Raw genomic sequence first — 25,852 nt, forward strand, 5'->3', positions numbered from 1 at the left:
TATCCTGAGCTCCGCAAGTAGGGAATAAATAAATTGTACAACAAATATAAAACCTTCTATTAAGTTATAAATATTTCCATTACTCGTTTTAAAATTTTTAATAACAAAATGCCATAAATTGTACTTGGACAAGACACTTACAATGAACAGCCAGTTTAACTTGTGTTGTGAGTGGTAGTTGTGTGGCCTGATTTGATGCTTCACATCGGTACACGGCTCCATTGTCCAATGGCTGAGCTGGGAAAGACAGTTCGTTTGTAGATTTACCGTGTCCTATACTGAAAGAGTAGTCCAATTTCATATTGTTCTTGAACCAGACCACTTGTGGTGCAGGGTTACCTCCCATGGACTCGCATATCATACGGACAGTATGTCTGGCTTGGACTGGCTGACCGGATTGGTAGCCTGTAATAACTGGAATGTTTGGTGGGTCTGGAAAAGAAATTTGGGTATGATAAATACAATGCATTTTCTGAAAGGTAAACATGTTTAAATTGTTGAACAATATAACTATTAACAAATACATAAATAAGATATAAGATATCTAACAACAACAAAAAAGATAGCTATTAACAAGATAGAAATAAAGTTTCACGTAACAAAATGGCTAAAGTGAAAAGCAGGATATTCTAAGATAAAGGAAAAGGATAAAAAAAATAAACAAAAGATTATTTTTCAATTATGTTATGCTTTTAAAATTATATAATCAAAACAGTTTCTAAAAACACAGAAAGAGGTCATACTTGTATTATAAGGTACAAATTGGAGTATAGTAATATTGCATGTGTGAACAATATTCATTAAATAGCGAGTGCCAAGATTATACATTTTACGTGTGCCCTCAAGTTAATACATTTGTTTATCATGCAATAATACCATACTTCATGAAAATAACAATATCAGCCTCACTAAATACAAACAGACAGACAGACAAATAATGTCAAGAGAATGAGCATACAATAAAGTCATATATCATCAAAATATGAATTGAATTCTATGAGGTAGGTATGTAATATTACACTGTATTAAAATGAAAGGTTAATTGTCTGTGGCCTGACAATGTCCACATTTTTACAAAATGATTTTACATCAGGGCACAAAGATCAATTAATTCTGGTTACTTAAACCAGTTACAGTAAGTACATGATATATTGTGGTATTACATGGTGCATTGTAGTTTGACCCTTTAAAATGCTCTTTGTGACAAATCAACTGTGAGAGTAATGGGCTAAACTCATTTGACATGGATCAAATTTGCAAACATTTTTTTTTAACTTTCAAAACAAGTAAATTTGTAAATGGATTGTTGTCTTACAACTTACTTTTCTTTCTTTCTTTTATTAAAAAATAAAAAAATCAAATGTATCAAACACAAAGCTGTCTAAACAACAGTTCTTCTCTACCAATTTGTTTTCAGTTCATACATTTAATATACCATTTAAACTTATTAGGACTTTAGACATTTTTTTCCCCCTCCTACAATTTAAATTAATTTCCTCCATTTGTAAAATATGCAGATCTCCGCTTTGACAAAATCTTGCATCTTTTTATCAGGAGTAGTTTAAAGGACATCTAGTTTTAAAGCATATTTTTCCGACACGGTCGGTATAGTTTCGCTTTTCACCCTTTGACCTTAAAGACGCTCTTCCATGGAAACTCAAGTCAACTGATCAGAATTCTGTTTCAAGATTGGCAAAATACTGTTAACTTAGTGGGGTTCGAAAAAGGAAATTGCCATTGTTATTTTCTGATGAAAATTATAAGTGAAAAGAACAAATTTTACTGCGTCGGTCATCTTTTTTTTTTAAAGATAGTACTTGTTTATCAATACAACCACCTGTACACAAAGAAAACATAACTTACACAGAACATTAAGTGTCACCATGGTTTCAAGGACAGAGCTCAGAGCCTTGTGCTTTGCTCGGCAGACATAATTTGCTGCTTGCTGTTCATTTCTCAAATCTCCTCTGATGGACAGGACATTTCTAGTGTTCTCTTTCTTGCTACCAGGAACAGGTTCAGTTGACATCACAACATTCTCTGTCACAAGGTTGCCATTTTTGTACCATTCTATCGCAGCGGCAGGTCGAGCCCCATTGGCGTGGCATGTTAACTGAAGTAGGGGTGTGGATTCATTTACATCGACCTTTGACCCATTAGTATATCCTTCAATCTCAGGCATTTCTGGTGGTACTAAATATGTAAAGAACAAAAAATAGACAATTTATGTGTATTTATGTAATATACATTTGAGGGTCATTGGGGGATTAATCTAGAAGGTAAAATGTAGGCTTAATGATGAAGCACTTCTTAAGAATGACAGTAACTGCATTATTACCTTATTTCTTTAAGAAGGAATATACATGACCTTATTCCAAGGTATATATCTCCCTATAGTAGCATTTATGCTATTTACCAGTTAAATATATAATTTTCTTCTAATGTTTTAACTTCTAAGAAAAGAAACAATGATGAATCTTCATGTGATGTGGGAGAAAAATGCATTGGAAATTAGTTTATACTATATAGAGGCACATTTTCAGTAAATTACTTTGAAAAGCTTGAAATGTTGGTCAAAAGGATCATAAACACTTTAAACTGCTTGAACAATGCTGCTTAGCTACATGACACGCTTTCTAAAAACATACCCAAAACTGTGAGATATGCCCCTGCTCTGATTGAGGGATTTGTTGCCGTAGCGGATACTTGACATTCATAGTAGCCATCATCCCCTAGCTGGGTGTTCACGATGTTTAGGTTATAAGATTCTCCACTAGCTGTTATTGAGTGTCGAGGTAAACCAGGTAAGGCTGGGTCACGTCCTGAAAAACAAACAGAAAAACTTAATACCTTGTAAAATCAATGCTTTTGATAGGCACAAAATTGAAATGAACTAAGCAAGTGCATGAAGTGCCTTTAAATCCTGGCTTGCTACAAATCTTGCTGTGTTAATGATATAAAGATTTTAAAGAGAATGTTTTGCAAAAAAAAAAAGAATAGTTAAAATCCAATTATGTATCACAATAACTTTTTTCAAATTTATTTTTATGATATTGGCAGAGGGGTTATAGTAAGTCTGATTAAAACAAAAAGTTGTAAAGTCCAACACACATTTCATATAACTAAAAATCTTGTTCTTGGATGTAATGCACACTTCACACTTTGCCTTAGAAATCTTAGTGTTGGGGGAATTCCAATGTATTCAATGCAATCGAATATGAAATAAATGAAGACCAAGGTGTCTAGAATCTAGTTAAAACCGTGTTAGCTACAATCTCTTCTGACTTTATCTTCCCCAATTCTTCCTTTGATCATCACAAGATCCAATGATAGAAACTAAGCAGAAGGATTTATTTTATGACCGTGAAACAATCATAGATTTTGTCAAGTGCCAGAATAAAGCAAAATTGGGTAAAATGCCAAAAATTTCGGAGATGTATTTTCCGATAAATTTTACCAGTGACATAGGGATAAACATTAGACTTTATTTCTGTGATATCTTAAAGGAGATAACTCTTTAAAATTGAAGTAGCATGGCTATCAATAAACATGGGGATTTACAGCACTTTGGTTTTCTATTTAAAGAGTTTTTCAATTTTGTTAAAAGATTGCTTAAATGATTTTTTAATGATCTTGTCAATTTTCATGGCACTGGAAGCTATCTTAGGTCTGTAATTTTATGAATTTTCTCATAATATCTAATTGTAGTCATAAAAACAGTGATAAAAATTTCTAAAAATTTTGATTTGTTACCATGTACTATAAAATTCCTTAGGTAGAAGATGTTACTTAGACTTTACCAGGTTTAAAAAATTAAAATACGCCCTGTTTAAATTATAAAAGCATCAAGACATTGGCCACAAAAATGTGCAAAAGTTCCCATGTTGAAGTGGACAAATATAATATTTATAGTAATAACCTTTCTTTTGAACCCTTTATGTGTATTATTTCAACCTATTATCTGAATTTCAAATCTACTGGCTTGTTCTTCAGCACAAAAGAAACTAAGATCACCAAATATAAAGACAGATGCTTCATAACAAAAGCATATGATTCTTAGATAACAATAGGAGAGCTTATTAACAATAAATGAAAAGGAAGGAACATCAAAAAATGTTTTTATCAATCTAATATAAACATTTTAATACAACTATCAAACATGTTAAAGACATCTTTTACCCATATGGCTCATTACTCTCAAGACATAATCAATTTATCAATTCTATCAATTTCTTTTTTTTTTTCACAAAAAAATCTGACATTTCGTAGTTTTATGCCTGATGGCTAATGGCTCAATGATTTTTTTTAACAGATTTAATTAAAGATGTCATATTCATGAATGTTTAGCTTGGAGGATGTTTTCCTATTAAATTTTGAATAAATGCCAGCCTAACAATATGGTAAGTATTAAAATTTGTTCCATGCCGTATTTATTGACAAAACAAATACAAAAATATATCTATCAAGTATTAGCCTCTCAAACTAAAGTGATGAAAAAAATCACAATTGGCATTAATACTGGGAAAGACAGAAACACCCTTCATTGAATTTTCATAACAAAAACAGACAGACAGACTCAGAAATACAAATGAAGTCAATCATTAGTGGCAGTAGGATAATTCTCTTTAATTACTTTAATCTTTCAGTTATTTTTTGTCGTTGTTTTGATCACTTTGAAAACTGACTCATTCGACGTGTCATCGTTTTCCTTTCCTCTCTCATCGACCCTGGACTTGACTTTTTATGAACAACTTGGTGGGTGTTTCTAGAAAAACAGAGAATGCTAACCCTACCCGTGCACTTGGTCCATGATCACAGTTTTTAATGGAGTCTGAGTTGCTCATTTACTTTTGTTACTTTGTATGTATTGTTTTAGTTACTTTTTGTTTTTTGTTGTGTTTGTCTGTTTTCCATGTCCGGTCTTTGTCCCTGGGTAGATTTCTTTAAGTTTCCGCTGGGGGTCTTGGTTCCCTTGATTATTCTTCATTGATTTTTACATTCTATATAACCAGATCCTGTTCTGAAGAGTCCAACATACTCACCAAGACTTTATTGACCTAACTTGCAGAGGCAACAGCCTGCAGGGAGGCATTCTGACTCTAGAAGCCAACCAGTCATCACCCCTTCTCCTATATGCCACATGCTTGACTGAAAAGCAGTTACTACCAAAAAGACCTTCTGCAATCATGCTACTAAACCACTGAGGCCTCTTTCAATGATTGGGAAAAAAATAGTCAAAACATTCATCCTTAACAAACCATAAATTTAGTAACATTAAGTTCCCCTTAGGGACAAAGAAAACAATCAGGATGTATATTACTAAATTGAGGAAGGAACAAACAGACCTTATAAACAAAATTCATTTATAGAGGGAGCAATCATAATAGATTTCATCATATAATCTCCTGATTATAAACCAAGGACACCTCAGTGACATGTATTATACTATGGCTCATCCGCTTATCCTTAACACTAAAGATCTGAATCACACAGAAGATGAAAATTAATCCTATTTTCCCAGGCATTACAATTGTTAAACAAAACTAACTCAGCAGGCACAAGACCATCAAGAATATGTTACATTTGATCCATACCTACTTACCAATTTTACCACAAAACAAGGACAATACTTGAAAAATCCTGGACAATGCAGCCACACCTGAGGTGCTAATTCTATAATCACCACTTTATGTTGGGAGAATTACTCCTTGAATGAATAAAAATTTCAATGAATTCCATAATGGCTATCTTTACACCTGAGGATTATTTGTTAATATGTTAACTGTATGATTAATTGCAACTGACGATGTCAAAACTGTAGTTCATTCAAATTCAAGTGTTCAGTGGGATCTCTCAGTACATTACAATTGTAACTATTATTCCCCATACAAAAAAGTGTTATTTTCCCTGACTGCCAAGTCACACGCCAACATTCAAATGATAGATATTAGTTCTATTACTATTCTAAAAGGTTTTTCTGTGGATTTTAATGATAGAGGCAAAAACCAACAAATCAAAAACCAAAATGTCATTTCTTTACGCGAAATATCTTTTATAAAGAAAAATACCTAATTACAATCTTGGAGAAAATTCAAATTCCTCTGTTCAATTTCTTCTACATGATTAAACAAATTATATCAATGTTAGATTAACTTTTAGAAAAGACATAAATCTAAAATACCAGCATATCTAAATTGAAAAACCCCTTTTCAAATACAAGTCGTGTGACTAGATTTATAACTTTTTAATCCCCAAAAATTTGATATAGGTAGGTAATACCTATATGTAAATAAGAAAACTGGCAATTGTCAAATTCTCTGATAATACATGACAATCTGTGGCAACATCAAACAATCTGCTGAGACTTCAAATATAAATAGCCAGGTAACCAAGCAGAGATTGGTAAATAATACCTAAAACCTGGATTACCTGACACCCCCACTGTCCAACTTGAGTTTTATGACACCTGGGATTCTCCATATCACATTTACAATCCCCCAGGTGACAGTATCAGTATTACTACCATGCAACATTATCATTTCATAATACATGTATCCCTAAGAAACTCTACGTTTGGACATCAGCAACATGCATGCAAGTTTTCAGCTTAACATGAAGATTACAGTTTTCATACTAAAAGTTGTCTCCCAAACATGCAATATAAATACCCTGTTTGTAAATAATATTCCCGTTATAAGAAAGAATTTGTCTTTTCTGTTCTAGTGTCATGCGTACAATGCTATTTACACATTCTATTTATAAATCATCAGCTTCATCTAAAACATGCAGACAATCTACCAATTCATGATTTAAAAGCAGAAAAAAATAAGTATCTTCCCAACATCCTAGTTCAGAACTTCATATGACCAAAGAATGCAGGGGAGATAACTCTATATCTATAGGTGATTTCCTTATCTACACTCCCCCACCTGAACATACCTAGCTCATTAAAATAGGAAGCACCTGTACCAAGAATTTTTATCAAGGCAATGTTTTTACAATCTGCTCTTCTTCTAATGTTACTGTTTTTACTCTGCTTGTTATCAGGGATACACTTCAGGCAGGGGCAGGTAATTATGTAATGTTTAAACCGAAAGTAATTAGTGTTTATTGCATTAACAACTTTAATAAATAAACAAGAGTCTTAAACTGCAGACTGGATTACATTCAAAGCTGTTAAATATTTCCTCTATCATTTGCATATCATTAGAGAAGAATCGTCTTTCCTCTTGAACACATGTGTCTGTATTGTGAGATAATAATTACCTTAAAAGCTTGTTTTGTTAAACAAAAAGTCATTAACACAAAATATTTATTACATACCTATATGTCAAAGAACCACCCCTTTACTTGTACTTTTTCTTCAATTCAAATTCATACAGAGCATGAGTTTCAAAATGGTTTTGACAATTAAATGGAAAAATTCAAAAGATCTACTGCTAAACAGCATTAATATGATGTGCAGGGCAATATGTCGACCGTATTTCATTTATATACTGTAATAAGGGTTCAAAATAGCTCTGGTCCGAGGTCTAGGACCCTCAATTTCTGACGCAGGACCAATGGAATTTCACTTACCAAGGTCCTGGACCCACCATGTTTTACATTTACTCTTAATGAGGACAATTTTCTTTCTTCTGATGGACCTTTGATTTTGGATGAAAAAAAAGTCCCAGACTTTTTACTCTTAAAAGTAAAATTGGACCCCTATTAAAGTAAAATAACTTTGGACAAGATGAACCCATGAAAATAAAACAAACAAAGAGAAGCCCATCACCAACTCTAATGGACAGGCTAGAATAAAATTAAAGACAAATTACTGGACCATAAGAACAAGTCACATTTGTCTTCACAGGGCTTGCCATCAAATGGACAGACCATAGTAAAAAGAGTGTAAAATTAATGAAAGGTTAAGCCTCCTAAAATTATCTTAAATGGACTTGATCATCACAAAATAATTATGCTTAAATCAAATGGATTTATATATATTCTAGAAAAGAACTATGGAAAATAAACCATTAGGACTGTGATAAAAGCTCAACTTCAAATAAGAAGGTTGGCATTATTCAGAAACTTTCCAATTTCAAAATCACACCAAATAATGCTTAAGTCATCTTATTCCATTAGGAAGTCATTTTGTCTTCAATAAATCATGAGATGTTCCTCATAACAAGAAAACAAGACCATGAAATCAGATTAGACAACAATAAACAAGACACAAGACATGAAAACTCTGGATTTATTGTCTCAAACCAAGACAGAACTGTAAAACCATAGTTTTTATGGTGTCATCAGTGTAAATTATCAATTATACAGCAGTTGTCAGGCCATTAATTCCTAAGTGATGATCTCTGATTGATTTCTTTGCTAGAGTTAACTCCCCTTATACCAATAAATCATACAATTGTTGAGGTAAACATTTCCATCATGTAGGGACAACTTAAAATTTTTTAATAAAATGCTTTATTTTCCTTTTGATAACCTTTCCAGTAACCACATATATATTTTAAATTTCCACTACTATGAAAATACTTCCAAGTAATCTGACAAAAGTTACTTTCAAAATGTTCAAGATGTACAACAAACAGAAAAAAGTTCAGGGATTGTAAAGAAATTTATCATATATATGTAAAGAACGACTTATGAAAACACTACATCTGGAACTTTAACATGAAAATCAAAATATCCAGCAAAAAGCCTTTTCTTAAGAAACATATTTTAGCCTTTTCCAACCAATTAAAGTCTTTACAAGATTCTTAATTAAATTTCATTTCTGAGTGAGGTTAATCAGGGGCTCATTTATATGTACTGTGATGAGTAATATTCTTTACTCCTCTAACTACCGCTAGACACAACCCATTAGGTGACTTATCCCTGCTTATCTACAACATCAAAATACCAAACACGGTGACGAAAAAAAAAGTCAAATGAGGCACGACCCACGTTCAGGCGGGTGAAACACATTAGGGCTTTAAATTTACCACCAACATCACCTGGTACATGTTTTAATTACTCAAATGTTAACTAGAAAGAAATCTTAGTACCTGCCAATGTTTGTTTGCCAACCCTTGTTTTTGTTGATAGATAAAAATCTGACGTAGAACTGATTAATTTGAACTTGGGGGTAACTTAACGGAATAAAGTAACAAATGAATCACTCCATTTTAATTTCTTTAGGAGAATACTTTAATGAATTTTCAGCTTAAGCAACTTGCCGATTTTTATCATTCCAATTTCCCAATATGTACTCAAGTTTAAAACTATTTAAATGACTTTTTTAAAATGTGCATTGATTTAAATAAAAATAGTGAAAAGACGTGTTTCATTGAACTTTGAATTTTCTCACAATTCTTAAATTGCAGAATCATTGCAAGCCTCAAAGGGCTTACCTGGGACAGGTAATAATCTCCAGGTGAGGGCCAAGTTTGTGTGATAGGCACACGACAAAGATGCTTATTAAAATTTACTTATATTTCACCTATACTGTATAGTAGGGAAGGTAATCAAAAACTCATTGGGAGAAAAGATGCATACTTGAAGTATTCTTAACAGCTGGATGAAATACTAAATTAAAAATCTAAATTCCATACAGCTTACCATCCATTGTGGTGGAAAGTGTCATAACCATTTCAAAATGATAAATTCAATTTAATATTTAAGTACAAGTCCATATAAAATTCAGACACTACCAATGGTAAAGTGATTCATGGTGAAGAAAAACCCACCAAACAAATGGTGCTTTTTCAGTCTACATATGCTATACTTTCACAAAACAACAATATTTTCTGCATTCAGATCTGCACTTTTAAGAAAATCATAAATTCATCTCCCACTGAAATCAACCAAATGAAGCCAAATCAAGAACGATAACTCTTCCAAAGTGCAAATCTCATGTACAATCTATATGATTTTTATCTCAAAAGCGCAACATCCTTATGAAAAATTAAGACTGTCTATGTGATTGGTAAGTGTTTCTGAACAAGAAATAAGACTGAATTTGGTGGGTTTTGCACATGCATGAATCACCTTCTGTCTGATTTTTAGAAAGGCTGGTACTTAAATCTTTCCCAAGCAAATCTTAAAAGTTGTTATAAAGGTATCAACAAAAGCAAACCTACACTAACTTTCTACTAAAATCCACCTTTCACAAAGAGAACTTGCAAGCAGTGCAACTGCAATATGAAAAATATCTCCACCAAAAATTAGTCCAACAATAAATAAAATGCTTTAATTTGCAGGGTGCAGCTTGATATGAACCTTGCACAGTTTGACAAGTTTGAATACACCATTCAAGTTTGAAAAAACTCTTAATTTGGGTTATGAATAAATGTTCAACACAGAAAATGAACCCTTTTTGTTCCTATATTCTGAAACCTTCTGATCATCAACTGTACTTTTTCAAGTTTCAAGCCTTTAAAGCCCTTTCTCCATTTTTCCTTACAAATCTAATTTTCATCCCAATCTTGATAAACACAGCAATGGGCTTAATCTCATGGCTGAGTGCCTCCACATAAATCACACATCCCTGCATCAGCTTCTAACAGATTAATCTGAGCAATGTTGTCTTAACAATACAGATTCCATCACCTACAGGTCAAGATATAATTTCTGAGTACGATTTATTATAATCTTATAATAACTGTATCAAGCCAATATGATTAGAACCGATGATTTAACACAGAGAATAGCAAAATTTACACCTTACAGAGGGTTCTGGGGAGAACACAATGGCATTCCTGGTCAGTCCAATTAGTTCAGCCTCTCTGCTTTAAGAATGCATTAATTTGTAAACCAGTAAGACCTAAGGAAAAAACATGTGCAAACTTTGTATGTGTTGAAGAACAAATGGATCTTGGTCATTACAATTAGTACTGCCCCTGTGATTATAAAAAACATCAATTACTATACTAGTTAGGCCAAGAAAAGAAAATGTTTGTTTAAGGTTACCATACCTACACTATCTTTTCTGTCTACCCTAGCACATTAAATTGGTTATTTTTAATGAAGTGTCGCTAAACTATCATTTTTAGTTCAGCACTAATAAAATCAAGGAATTCTCCAAGAAGTGTCTATATGAAATAATAAAGAATTAAAGAATAAAATGATTTTACCAGTGTCTACCCTTTTTTTCCAAATCCAATGTAACCTAACCATTCTTTTCTTGGAATAAGGCCAACAAAAATTAAAGGTTAAACATATGCAGGATTACCATGCATAATAGAACAAAAGATGTATGGTCAGTCTAACAAGTTCTGCCTCATGGAGCATGTATTCAATTAATATCTAATTTAATTAGCCTAAAGAGGAGGGAAAACTTACTGATGTGAAAGACTATCAGAGAAAACTAATAGCCTAAACATGTAAATAATTTGCATATGTGAAAGGACTAAAGTCAAATAAGATCAAGTTGGATACCAATATCAAAGAGAAAAGTTTAAATTTGTACATGATTTGCATGTTGGAGGCAATAGAAGAGGAAAGGTCAGTCTTTAAAGTTCAGCCTGAATGCTCAGACTCTTTGAATTTCTTCATTTGCTTTACAAGAAAAAAAGAGGATCCAACAGTCACACTTTGAAAAGAGTGAGGGTGAGGTAACAAAGAGATTGTTGAAACAGTCTGATTGGTTCATCCTCTATGATTATAGAATACAATACTTTAATATAAAAGGTCATTATTGAAAGACTTGTTCAAAGTGAAGTAAACCGAGCCTTAGCTATTTCATAAAATATGAAAGAAATCAAATAATGTCTAACTTTAAGAAGACCCCTTTCATTACATAACTTTAAAATGCTTTAAAGTTGAAAACAACAGCAAGTCCTGCATGGCCATGTGTATATATGACCATATGATTTTCAGTTTAGTGAGAACAATGACAGGTTTTTTTTCTTTCAGTTCAACCTAAGGTGACAGATCAAAGCCTAAGCCTGGTCAGTCTAATTAGTTCTGCCTCCCTGACCACAACACAGCATCCATTTCATTACTACTAATTGCATTCCTCATAATTCCCTGAGGATAAACAGTATTAAATTGATTCTAGCAAAAAATCCCTGGCTACTAGTTTCTATCTACAAAACAGCTTTTCAAAGTCCAATTCATGTTTCCCAGACATGACATAAAGCTATGGTTTAGACGTGATTAATTTGGTTATTCCTGATAATGAATCTATTCAGTGATAAAGAGTGACCATGCACAGAATATATCCTATAGCCTTAATGAGTGATATTGCCCTCGGCTGACCCTCCTGTAATGTAGGTATAGATATTCTGAAAAAAGTTTTAAAGATATCTACAGGCAATAGACATTTATGAATATAACGAGGTGGTTATAGAGATATTTGTTGTGGCTAATTAAGTAACAGAAATGACATTTTGTGCAAATTGTTTTAATAAATGTCTTTCAATGGCATAATGAAGTCTATGTATTCTGTTATACTTTTACTTTCTTCATTTTTTGTCACTTCAATGAAATCAGTAACAACCCATCTCAAGCAGTCACAAGAAGCTCAGAACTTGATGGATTTAGAGTTCAGTAGCACTCCAGCTAAGAATCATGCAAAATGTGATACATGGTTGGAAAGCCTACATATTTTTATTTTTGATATCTCGTTTAAAATGCTTTAGTAAACAGAAATTAACATGTGATTTTTCATATAACCCGTGCTCTTAGGAGATAAAAATTGTATAGAATACACTGTATAATTCAAAAGTAAGGGAGATGACTCTGTAAATGACACTCAAATACAATAGAATCTACTGGATTTTCAACGTTGATTATCTCCTAAGAGCAGGCAGATTTGAATCAATAATTACACATTTCATAACATAGACCCATAAAACAACTTAATTACAAAAATGAAAATATGTAGCCTTTTTTGGGGTGAATCACATTTTTCAGATTTTGCCTCCTTCCTACAAAGACATGCATGTTACTAAAGAACATTGAAAAACCTGATTAATCTTAAAAAGTCCTTCCAAAAGTCCAGTAATCAGCTTCAAAATTCTTCTTCAACTTCATAGAATTTGGTCAAAAAATGTGGAAACAATTTTATGCAAAAGACGAAGAAAAACATGGAAGGGTAAAATCTTCCACAACTTAAAATTACAAATATTTGTTTTCAGCCTTCTTGAATACAATTAGCTCTAAAAGACAAAGCCCAAAGATGCAATTTGTTTATATTTTTACACGAAAATTGTACACTATGTATATTATCTTAGCACATTCCTACATTGTATTGTTATTAATGTGCTTGGCAATGAAAATGGATCTAAATCCAGGATTATGACATTAATATTGGCAGAGCATCAATATGTTCATCGAGCCTGTTAGAAACTCACAAAACATTTCTTCATTACTAATGAACCACAACTCCGTTGGATTGAAAAGTAATTGAGTCTATTTTCTCCCAACCCATAATCATCAAGTTTTACAATCCAGTTTAAACATGTGATTATTATGGAAAATTAATCAAAGGAAAATTAATGAATTCACCTCCCTCTCTTCTACACTTATCAAGTCTTCCTATTGTAATTCAGGTCATATCGAGAAATCATGAATAGCTATCTTCTCTCTCCGATAATGGCCAAATTAAGACTTATTTGAATTGTAACTATTTTTATAAAGTCAATAAGTGGACAAACAATGAAAACCAAAAATGATTCACCAAACTTAACTCTGCAATACGAAAAATATCTTCTAAACAACCCACAGCACAGAAAATAAGATATATGTCGGAAAAAAAAAAAAAAAAAAAAAGAAGTCAGAGCTGAAGAATGAGGTGAATGATGAGGTCAAAAACAAATATTTGCCTTAAAGATTTACCCAAATGAGATTTTTGTCAGTGCATTCATTTTGTTATTAATTTCTGTGCAATTTTCTCAATTTATGATGAATAGAACCATTGCTAAGAATATTGATAGGGGTCAAGTTTGCCATTCCTGATGATCTCTCTTCCTGTAGATATAATATTTCATTGGAATGTGTCCAGTGGGAAAAGTTGGAATGACTTTGTTTCTGTTAATCCATTAGCAAATCTTCAAGAAAACAGACTTTTACTTTTCCAATCAATCTAATTAGAATTTCTTAACAATTCCCTGTACTTTGTCTTATGTCAATTTCAGCCATCATTGACATTACTTTACGAGTACATTGTAAACAATACATTTTTCTTCCATTTCAGGATATGTTGGATTCTATCAAAAGTCCGTCCACAGGTTACTTTGATTTCTGATTAAAAACATCAGATTTGTTGGTTCCTTCAACATCATCAGTGTTCTAGGATTTTACAAAAATTGAGGTTTCCTCAGGAAAAATCCATGTAAAATCAACTTTCCCACAGTCAATGACTGCTTTCCTAATAAAACAAATCCTTACAACATATGAAGTTTTCAACTTGCCACGGGAAAGTGTAACCAAGTACCTAACTTTCCCTGACCCAAATTTCACCTTACTCCGGTATCAGGAAATAGGAATCCTAGAACACTGTGTTGGTTCCTTCAATATCATTAACAGACACATGGTGTTAATATATATGTATGCAAAGTCACTTTGACAGAGGTCATGGTAAAATAGGATTACAATCCCTTTACTTGTCCCTATGGGCTTTACATTAATGGTACTTTATTTCTTCCAAATGCAGCAATACCAATGGTCAATGCAATTTTTCATAGGCCTCAACTACCTTTGATCCAAGGGAATCGTACAACCCATTCTGTCCTTTATTCATGATATTCTATTTACCTCTATTTATTTCAAGAATGCAGTATAAAATAACCATGTGAAACATGGCCCTCAAACATCACATGACTGTGACAGTGATTCTTTTTTGTTAGAAGTTTAGAACAGACAGACAGATAAAAATCTGTAAAAGAAATACACCCTTTGATGGTTCAAAGGAGGGCCACCTTAATAAACCTATCCAAAAAAAGAATATATTTTTTTAAAAGATATCATCGCAAATTTGGGTGAGAGTCCTGACAAGTACTTATTGAGGATATACGACCTGTCGTGACAATGATGGAGAATCCTTCTTATCCTTATTGTACATTAAAAATATGATAATTCTACGATAAAACATTATAATAAAAACACATATTGTACTGATTGTATGGATATTTATGCTAATTACACAATTTTTTTAGTCATAATGTCACTTTATAATCTATTTTCCACCCATAAAAGGGCAATTAAATCCTAAGTTGTCTTCCATCACATAATCATTATGTCGAGAAGGTTTTGTGAGCCTAACAATGCCATACTCTCTGTTTTTGTGGTCAATAGAGAATTCTTTGTCATATTTGCTAAACATTTTGACAAATGGATAAAATACTAGCTTTGAATAATAATTTTGATAAGACCTTTGAACACTTTCAAAGATGATTCTGACTTGTATTCAGATTGTTAAAAATGTTTTTGTGGACTTAAGAGATAATTGTTGATTTTCTGAGATCCCCTACTTCGATTTAAAAAATGAAAATTACAGACCATGCATTTAAAATTCATCTGAATGGCGAATACTGCGTAACAATGCTATGAACGATTTATAATGTTTACACTTAAGTTTTGTAATTCAAGTTTATTCTTTTTCTTTTCAAATTTTGAGTAAACGTCTCCCTTACAACATCTGTTCTATTGTATATGTTACATAAGATGAAACTTGAGGAAGTACCTGTTAGATGTCTCATATCTATAAAGTTAAGACTATAGTTGAAATAAAGAGATTGAGAAGCACTGGAAAAACCAACTCAGAACTCCAGGAAACATAGCACTGAATAAAATTCTGAGCCAGCTTTGATGGTTAGAACCCTATGAAACTTTTCATTGACCCCACGGAAGTTGACACGTACAACACATTAAAATATATGAACTTAAAAGAGATTTTCATATACATCAAAACACTTTCATAATTTTCGTTTCTTGTAAAGAAAATGAAACAAGGACAAAATTTCCTTTCATTACAGTCCTTGTAGAGTTTGATAACAGGATATTGTATCAAGTTACGAAAATATTGCATAATAATTTTCTCGTATCATCAAGATTGGTTCCCGTCAAGAAAAAAAATACAATGAGAACAAAACCTTGAAAGTACCGTATATTACTTTAATTACCGAGATAAGTTTCAATTCAAAATGCTTATAAACTGTACTCATAAATAAAAGGTTGTGAAATCCCTACAGTTACACAATTCATTATCTTATGATATCAGCCTATCAATTTCAACATGTTATCCGTAACTTTTACAAGTCCCGGGTAATGAACTCCTCTCAAATTAAAATGTTATTTACTACTTTTTTCACACCAGTGAGTAAACTGTAGGTGTTTAAGATGTTTTAAACTATACTGCCATGATTCATCTGAAATAAAATTTAAATTGATATAAAATGTAATTTTACTTATAAAACCTACAATTTTTATTGAAGACTAATAAGGAGCGGTCCAATCATCCACATATATTTCTATTAATTATTTTTTTATACTTTTCCCTGCAGTTCTACAATTAAAATGTTTGTGTTATTGATAATATGGGAAGAGTCTTGAAGATGAGGAGGCGGGATGACATACATGTACCTTTGTTTATATGTCTCCTAGGTAACCAGATTTTATATGGGGTCTACAATAAAGATGAGGAGGTGAGATGACATCCTCTGTTTATGTGTCTCTTAGGCAACCAGAAATTGTTTGAGACGAGGAGGTTGGATGACATCCTCTGTTTATGTGTCTCTTAGGCAATCAGAAATTGTTTGAGATGAGGAGGTGGGATGACATCCCTCTGTTTATGTCTTTTTGGTAACAAAATTTAGTGTTGGGGTATATAATGGGCTTTTATCCCAGTTTATTAGTATCAAAGGCATGCCAAAATTTTTAAAGAGAACCTTTAGATTCAAGCATTGCTTAGATTATAGATTCAAGCATTGCCTAGATTATAGATTCAAACATTGCCTAGATTATAGATTCAAGCACTGCCTAGATTATCAAAGTTATTGTACTTACCTAACAAATCTCCATTGAACACCCACTGGATAAAACCCACTTTGTTGGCTACCTTACAGTTCAGAACAATGCTGGTTCCCTGTACAACACTTTTGTTTTGTGGGGTAACAATAAACTCTTGAACACAATATACTGAAAAATAAAATAAAATATATGAATAAATGCATAAAGTATACAATGTGGTGCTTCATTTTTAATTTTAGTTAAGGATTTGTGGACTTCAGCTTTTTTGGGGTATAGCAAAAATTGTAGTTCAGAAGGCTCTCACTACATGACTGATTATCACATTATCAAGATTAATTCTCTAAGTCATACATTGTATCCTATGCCTGCATTCAATAATACATGTACTATAAAGTAATATTTTTTTTCTGTTTCACATTGAATAAACTTTATTGTATTTCAGTATAATAATTCATCTTACTAGCAAAAACATTAACTAAACAAGAATATCAGTGAAATATTGAAAAAAAGTGAGAACTGCTTTTGCATCACACTCAAATGTATGTACATGTATATGCTAACAGCCTGTATTCAAGAAGATTATTTGTTTAAGTAGCTGTCTTTGTAAGAATCATGCAAAATCTGAAAAATGTGATACACCCCAAAAAAGGCTACATATTTTTATTTTTTTTAATTATTCATTCCAATCTGTCTGCTCTTAGAAGATAATCAACATTGAAAATCAAGTAGATTCTATTGTATTTGAGCGTCATTTACAGAGTTATCTCCCTTCAATTTGAAATCTACAGTGCATTCTATACAATTTTTATCTCCTAAGAGCATGGGTTATATGAAAAACCACATGATAATTTCTGTTTACTATAACGTTTCAAATAAAATATCAAAAATAAAAATATGTAGGATTTTTACACATGAATCACATTTTGCATGATCCTTAGCTGGAGCGCTACTTAATATCCCGATTAAGTAAACAATTCAAACTAGATATAAATAATTGTAGTTTACATAATCAATCATACTTTGGGACCAAAATTCGGCACCTATAAAAATCCTTTAGAAAGTAGCGACAGATCGGGATCAAAGCTACTTTAGGCCCAAGTATTGAGTTTTCCGATCGGTTTATTTCCCCAATAACTGTTCAATGCAAACATAAACAGTTATCTTTAGTATGTAAGAAACAGTCACTTCTAACACAGGCTGTCTTAGTGTTAATCTCGTTTTTATACTTGCAAAAATATTGACAAATCTCTAGTGCTTGTTTTCGAATCAAATTATCTTCTTGAGTGATATTGAAAATCTTTACAATGGTCTTAATATGTATCCTTTAAATAAGTCACAAGTTTTTATTAGCCAACAATGAAAATTTTACTTCACTTGGGTAAATATTAACTGTATAAAGAACCTAAAATATTTGGTCAATTTGTGAATTAAAATATTTGGACAATTATTGTGTTCTTTGTAAGAAATCTGAACAAGTTTTTGAATATTTTGTTCAAGTTGGTCATCGAGATTCAAGTGGGAAAGTAAATATTTAGCATTGTATAATTGAACACCGGAACAAGTGGACGACTGAGGAACAATGACAGTCTACTGTTCGACTACCATCTGAATAAAGGCCATGTTTACAATTTTAAAATCTTTTTTTAATACCTGTTTTTTTACATACTAGTTAGCTATTTGATGTGTGGACTAAGGTTTAAGTGGACAGTTTACATAGCAGGTCAAAGAAATGCTATTGACGAAAACGGCTCCTTTTTCTTCCTTTTTCCCCTAACTTGTACATACATGTACATGTAGGTGTTTGTAATATCCAGAAACAGGCTTTTTAAAGAGATACGAGTATAAAGAATGTTAACCTGTAAAATGAGTATATGTTCTGAAGAAGCTTGTAGAACTAAGAAAGAAATCTGAATTTTTAGCTCTTCAATAAGAGCCGAGCACCACTTATTTGTTTCAGCCGCTCTAAGAAGGGGGAATATACAAAGTCACAATTTTGTACCAAAGGGTATGGGACAGAAAGAAGGTTAAAGGTTAAAAGTGTAAAAATTTGTGGCACTAAAGTACCTCTTGATCTCAGTCGTAGGTAGGGTATAAAGAAGAAAATCTTGAAACTCCACTAACACACTGAAAATGAAAACTGCAGCCCACAAACATTCACACCTAATAAAATAAAACCATCAATAAGGATTACTGGTCAAAATCCTACCTCCTAATTTATTCATAGTAACACTTGAAGTGAGGGCAAACCAATAAAATTCCACTAAAACTGTCTCCTAATCCTGTATAATGTCTCACCTACATAATTCTGACTGTATGTTTATGCAAATTAGGTCTGTGGTCAGTGCTGTACCCCTTGAACTTTGACCCGCACAGACAGGTGAACAATTTCAGTGATTTTTTTGTTGTTGTTATTGTTACAGAGCGGTACTGAATGCATTTTGTCCTATTCATGAATCGATATGACCTCCAAGACAAACCATTAATTTGTAGGTCTAAAATTTATGGCAATGCTTCCAAATATTATTAAGATTGATGGATAAAACAAATTATGATTTAACTGCTAAGAACAACTTCCTTTCTTTCTTATAAGTAACATGAAATTGAACTAAATACGAAATTATCAAGTTCTTGAAGATAAGTGCGGAATTTGTCTTAAATCTGGGATGAAATACAACCGGTATAAAATAGACAAAATTAAGTCATTACATGTATAAAGTAAAATATAGAATTCAACACTAAAAATCGAAATTCATGGAAAAGTCAAATCCCTGTTATGTACACTTTTCTGAAGCTCTGTTCCAAATATCATCTACAGTACAGAAAAAGACATACTGTGACTGAACACCAATATAGTGGTGTACCATGTTTAGAGTAGTTCTAAATTTTTAATCTACATGAGATTTTTTTAAAATTCCTTTGTAATGTGAGTGGTAAGCTCTACCACTTAAAAGGCAGAAAGAAAAACTTCTTCAAAAAATAAAAAAATATCTATTGCCACTCTAAAAGACCTAAAGTGGTACACCACCATGTCAGTGATCAGTCATGGTATGTCTCTTTCTGTACTGTAGCTGTAATGGAGAAGAGCTGGCAAGTCTTTCAAGCAAAACTACAGACACCTCAAAATTGTAGCAGTTCTATTTGGCCAGATCAAAGTTCAAGACATCTACATCTAAATTAAACCATTCCATTAACTAGTTTTTCCAAGCAAATGTCTAAAAAAGCAATAGACAAATTAACTAAACCTGAAATTAATTCAATAAACATTAGCAGCAACATTAAGCTGCACAACAAATGACGGAAAAAATATAAAACTTGGCAAAGAAAAAAAATGCTCGTAACTTTTCTGCTATGATGATTATTGACAAGTTATATTATGGAAGGAATCCAACTGGCAAAGTATCCTGTAAGATGGGGTTACAATAGATTTTTTCATTAATGTGAATGTTGCCCAATGTTTGCAGATGGTTGTGGTATTGGCCCTACAATAGATATTTTACTAATGTGATTGTAAATGATACAAAGGAGTAAGAAAGGTGATGTTAATTATGGGTAGAAATCTATGTAAAATTGACAAGGGACAACAGAGAAGCAACCATAAAGCAACTCATTAAATCACAATCATAAATTGGGTACTTCTGTACTGGGTTACTGCACTCAGTGACTGGTTCCTGAAACATACGCCATTAGATCAGGGGTCACAAAATGGACAGTTAATGAAATGCTCATCTCAACAAGAACCTGGAATAATTAGCTATAGCATTTTCTAGAGGCTGATATAGGTAAGCCATTTTTTTTATAAAGGTGATGTTAAAGTACAATGAAGTGATGAGATCCTAGAATCAAAAGTCATCTCAGAAAAAAAAACAGCAGAATGCTTCTGTCAAAATATGAAAGTAAAGAAATAAGCTAGACGGTGACAGACAGGCACTTGAAAGCCTCTACCACTTGCTAGGAAGCTTACTGAATATATTAGAAATCATCACTTAAATTTCAAAAGATATAAAACCACAAGAGGATCTACCAGACAAGACAATACAATTGGTACCTGCCAAACACAGAGATATCCACAGTCACACAAACTCAAAAGTCAAACAAGTTCATGTAAGATTTTTCTCTCCTTTTTATCAATGGAAATATTGATTGACACTCCACTTTATATTCTAATAAGATTATTACCTTTACAACACATGTAAGCTCACATTCCTCCCCCAGCAGGGTTCCAGGGATATGTTTTTATACAACATGTGTTAATTGTTAAAATGCTTATCTTACTGCTTCTGTTAAATAAACTCTAAAATCAGCTATGATGCAACAGCTGTGTGCAGTACTGCAGTGCTGTTTGAAGATGTGCACAATGTGCATCTGTCAATCTCTCAAGTGTATATTATTCTTCATTCATCTGAATGAATGGTTCCATGTTTGAGAACATCTACTGATCAGAGAATCTGAATGTAGAGGCTGATATTTATATTGAAGATGTGAAGAGCAACAAAAAGGGTGATTTTGATCACAGGCATTAATCTGATTTTTCAAAGGTTTCATAATCAGTAAAACTTGTAATAACTTGGCATTTATAGGTCAGGGTATTAACAGATAGATTAATAGACACATCTACTTTAAATTTGTAACCTTTATGGTCTGGTCTGTAGTGCATTCATCTCAAACAACTTTTGAAGTTCATTCAAAATATCAGCACACTATATTTACATTATGTATAATGTAATAGTTCATTCTTAGACCTATACAGTACGTCAACGAACTACATGAATTCTTCATTGGAACAGGAAGTCCATGTACTAAGTTTTTACAATGAATATGGCATGGTTAGAAAATTGTAGAAATATATAGTCACCGTTGCTGCAATTCAGAAAGTTTAGGGGTTTCAAAAGAAAGTGAAAAAGTCTTTTGTGAAGAAGTCAAGTTGTCTAGAAAAACCTAGGTTGTTTTTTTCACATGGTGTCCTATGGTACTTTCTGATTGAGACTTTGCTGCTGGGAACATCCTGTCCTTCTCTTTTCCACAAACCATAATTTTTCTAGAATTTGTTCTTTAATCATTTTCATAGTAATAATACTAGCAATATAACCTCATGTTGAACCATGTTTTTCCCTCTATTCAAACAATTTTATCATTTCATTTGGTAGATATCCCAAACTGCCACCTTGGCCCTACGAGGAATGAGTAAAACCTAGAATACTGACACTCAGTGCCAAGTTGAGAAATAAGAGCCCAAATTGATCTGACATTTCACAGAACATAGAAATGCCTGAAGATGCTGGTGCCTCATATTTAAATGACAAGTGATATGTAGAAATGATGATGTAAAGACATGGCTTCACCAGACATCTGTTCCACTGACTAAACTGATAAGTATTGTGTTTCACAATGTTGCATGTCTATTGTCTGAGGAGTAAAATATGCAACTTGCGGGAAGACAATTTGTATGTAAGCCCACATGTAACGAATTATTTTGTTACTGGTCTTTTTTTTTTTTTTTTTTTTTTAGAATAATGAGTAATTTTATATATACACTACGATAGTTGCTGTTTAGGAAAACAGTTCGAGTATGCAAACTGACAAAGAGATAAAAAAAATGCAGAATTTCTGAACTGTCAAGCTATAACCTCAATTTTTTCTAAATAACATATTGAATATCTTACAACTGCTATGACATGGAGCGAATTCATTGGACTAATTGTGTTCATGAATGAAAGAATGATACAGATCTTATCCTAATATTTTCTAAGTTCATGGAAAAAAAAACCAAAAACACAAGGAAAATTGTGATTTACAATATGGTCTGATGTAATTTTATATACCGAGTACTTCAGCATGACCTTCATTACACAAATCATTTCTAAAAAGTTAAAACGTTTTTTTTTTAAAAGGTGTAAAAACCTTGATTCACTTGTAAAATTGAGTAACCATGGTTAATCTATAATGTGATTTAACACATCCATTTAAAACATTTAAGCTGAGCAAACACGGCCCACTTGATGCATTCAAAAATCTGTTCAAACAGGACAAAAATAAAATATCTGAATTCAATACAATCTTGAATTTCAATTTCTATCTTCCATTCAGATTTTTTATTTGGGTGGGATCCTGTCTACTTGCTGAAATCAATAGATAAAATATACAATCTATTCAATGTTTGCAGCGATAGATGATTTTTTTAACCCCAGTATAACTGCAGAGCATGTTAAATAAATATTTACATATCACCATCAATCTCACACCTGGATGAGCAGATTAAAATAACAAGTTCTACACAACAGGTAATTACTTGATTAACAGTGAGAAATCACCTATAATTAAAACTTACCTGTAGTTAATAGACAGGTCAAAAGATAATAGACAGTGTAATCCATTTTTTGTTTATTGTAGAAATCCCATGTAATCCTGTTTCACTATAATTTTCACAGCACTGTAATCCCTAAATGTATTGTGTGTTCAAAATTTACATCACTTAAGAGGTTTAAAGATGTTCCAATCCAACTTCTTAATGCACTAGTTCATAAAATTCCCCAGGGTTTTAAAGCTTCTTTCTCACTTAAATCCAACTGTTTAAAGTCTTTTTCCTTCTGTATCCAAGTGATTTCAAACTTTCAACATTTCAACTCTGTAAAGAAATAAAAAGATGTTTTACAATAGAATCAACCTCTATGAGTCAACATCAACTTCTCCAAGTTCTCAAAAGCTGTGAAAATTTCTTCTCATCTAAAGCACTTCAACAAGTGAGCAACCATTCGCTTGAATGAGAGGTATATTAATTGATCACTTCCTGTTACTCTCCCAACATCAATACACAACACACCAGCCTCACCTTCACATTCCTGCATGTGCATGTGCACATGAGTTCTAAAAATAATGATGTCAATTTCTGTCAAGACAGGAGACAATAATCTCTATCCTGTAAACATTGTTTGCATCTCCTATATTACATCACAATGCAACACAACTGTCTGCATAATGCCAAAATCTGAAGCTCAGAGGATTCTAATTATAGCCACAAGGCCCTGCCAAAAATTTCTTGATAGGCAAAGGTGATAAAATTATCAGTTCAGGTGCTTATGGATTAAATCCTTTAGTTTATTTCTATGAGAATTAGAGAGATAAAATTAAGTGACAGGCTCAGCAAAATAGGTGTCAAAATCCCATTTGAAAAACTCTACAAGGTTTATACAACTGTTTACACTTTTATCAGCAAATTTCACACAAGCAAAAAAAAAAGTAAATATGTCACCTGTAATTATGAAAATCCCTAAACCATTACTTCAATGTTTAAGTAAATAAAAAAAAACCAATTCACAGACCATTAAATCTCACAAATCTGTTGACAAAATCAGATGAAAATGATTCAGCAGTTGTAGAACTTCACTGTTAAATAGAATAAAATAAATTACCCAGAGTATTGAAAAACATTATATCAGATGTAAATATCTTTAATTTCTTTGAAGTCAAAAATCAGAGTTATAAATTATTTAAAGGAGCTAAGTGAATTTTCTGTAAATAATTAACAGAGTAGTAAGTTCACAGGAAAGTTAAAATTTCCTGCAAAACATTCTTTTTTCTTTATCAAAAGTGCCTTATATATATTAAAACAAAAATATCTGTACAATATACTTTTAAATTAATAGTCATAAACTTTGATAAACTGACAAAAACAACCTTGTTAAATGCTTATCTAAAATTTATGAAGTGCTGTTTTCTTCAGGCAGTGAATCTATACTTTTCTTCACTTACATTCAACATTAAACTTGTAAATATGACTGTTAATAATTTATAACTTTACATAAGCTTTGTACCAATGCACATTTATTAAAAGTTTTCTATCAAATACAGAAAACTTACCCTTTTCCAAAGTTAAACATTACTCCAACAAAATAAATTTCCTCAGAGTAATCCATTAACCACAAAATGGAAATCGAAATAAGTAAATCATTAACGAAAGTGAGCTCAATTTTTAACTATATGTTAATGCATTTTCACCCCGTAATATTTCACCGACGATGTTTGTCCAACACCAATATTCAATACACCGGTATACAGTCCCTATAATAACGTATTGAATCACTGGTGTTTGCTTTAAATCCTTTTAACCGTGGGATGTATCTAAAACCTTGTCAAGTATAACAACAACTTTACCTGAGAAGTTTACGATTTTTGCATCACTTTGTCACGATCAAGAAAACCATGGAGAAAGCACTGCTCCGTACAAAAGGTAGTGCTTCCTGATCTGTTTGCTTAATGTTCGTTATAATATTTCACTGGAGCTCAAATTATTGTTCAAATAATTAAAAAAAAATTTTTTGGCCACCTACTTTAGATGACTCCTTACAGTTCTCAATTTACAGAATTAAATCTCCTCAAAAATCTGTTTGTAGTCACAAATATGAATTTTAATGCGACTCTAACTCATTTTTATCAAAAATTTATTATAATTGTGAAATACCTTAAATTTTTCAAAGATGTTCATAAATGTATTCAAACAGTCAGACCAGAATAAGCCACTCCAAAATTGTACATTGTACTTACATTTGTTAGAAGTCTTTCCTTTCCAATCAATCTTTATGATTTGTTAATTACAACTTGTCAAGGAATTTGTGCATGAGATGCAAGCAAAATTATTCAGTCTATACACCTCATTTGCATAAATAGTATTACCATAATTATCAAATTTGCATAGAATGTATTACTGTTATCTAATAGTCCTGGATAACATATTTCCTTGGCATCAGTGTCAACAGATGACACTTAACAGAAATCATTCTAATCTAGGGGTATAGAAAATAAAGTATTTACCAATGACAAAAATCCTATTTGAAGAGGGATTTGTCTGTTTAAATATTTTATGGCTCGAATTTCATTATGTTGGGAAAGTAAATCATTCACTATTAAG

The 25,852-nt window shown here is 32.1% G+C and overlaps 1 protein-coding gene across 5 annotated transcripts in view; it reads right to left on the reverse strand.

Moving 5' to 3' along the window:
- The window catches only part of LOC148617892 (nephrin-like), a 69,456-nt gene that overhangs the window by 19,494 nt on the left and 24,110 nt on the right, over nucleotides 1–25,852 (reverse strand). For 2 of the 5 annotated variants that reach the window (XM_088585545.1, XM_088585544.1), the window contains exons 1-6: nucleotides 24,805–25,031; nucleotides 23,276–23,572; nucleotides 16,987–17,118; nucleotides 2,649–2,822; nucleotides 1,864–2,193; nucleotides 142–432 (exon numbers count right to left, since the gene is read on the reverse strand). In XM_088585545.1, coding sequence (XP_088441671.1) covers nucleotides 142–432; nucleotides 1,864–2,193; nucleotides 2,649–2,822; nucleotides 16,987–17,118; nucleotides 23,276–23,321 — 973 coding nt within the window. In that variant the 5' untranslated portion in view covers nucleotides 23,322–23,572; nucleotides 24,805–25,031. Of the gene's footprint in view, nucleotides 1–141; nucleotides 433–1,863; nucleotides 2,194–2,648; nucleotides 2,823–16,986; nucleotides 17,119–23,275; nucleotides 23,573–24,804; nucleotides 25,032–25,098; nucleotides 25,193–25,852 lie in introns of those variants that run through there. The other 3 variants (XM_088585543.1, XM_088585540.1, XM_088585542.1) reach the window with 3 other exon arrangements.

This window comes from Perna viridis, chromosome 5, assembly GCF_037379345.1.
Source record: "Perna viridis isolate PV_CMFRI_1.1 ecotype Kerala chromosome 5, ASM3737934v1, whole genome shotgun sequence".
NCBI lineage: Eukaryota > Metazoa > Mollusca > Bivalvia > Mytilida > Mytilidae > Perna > Perna viridis.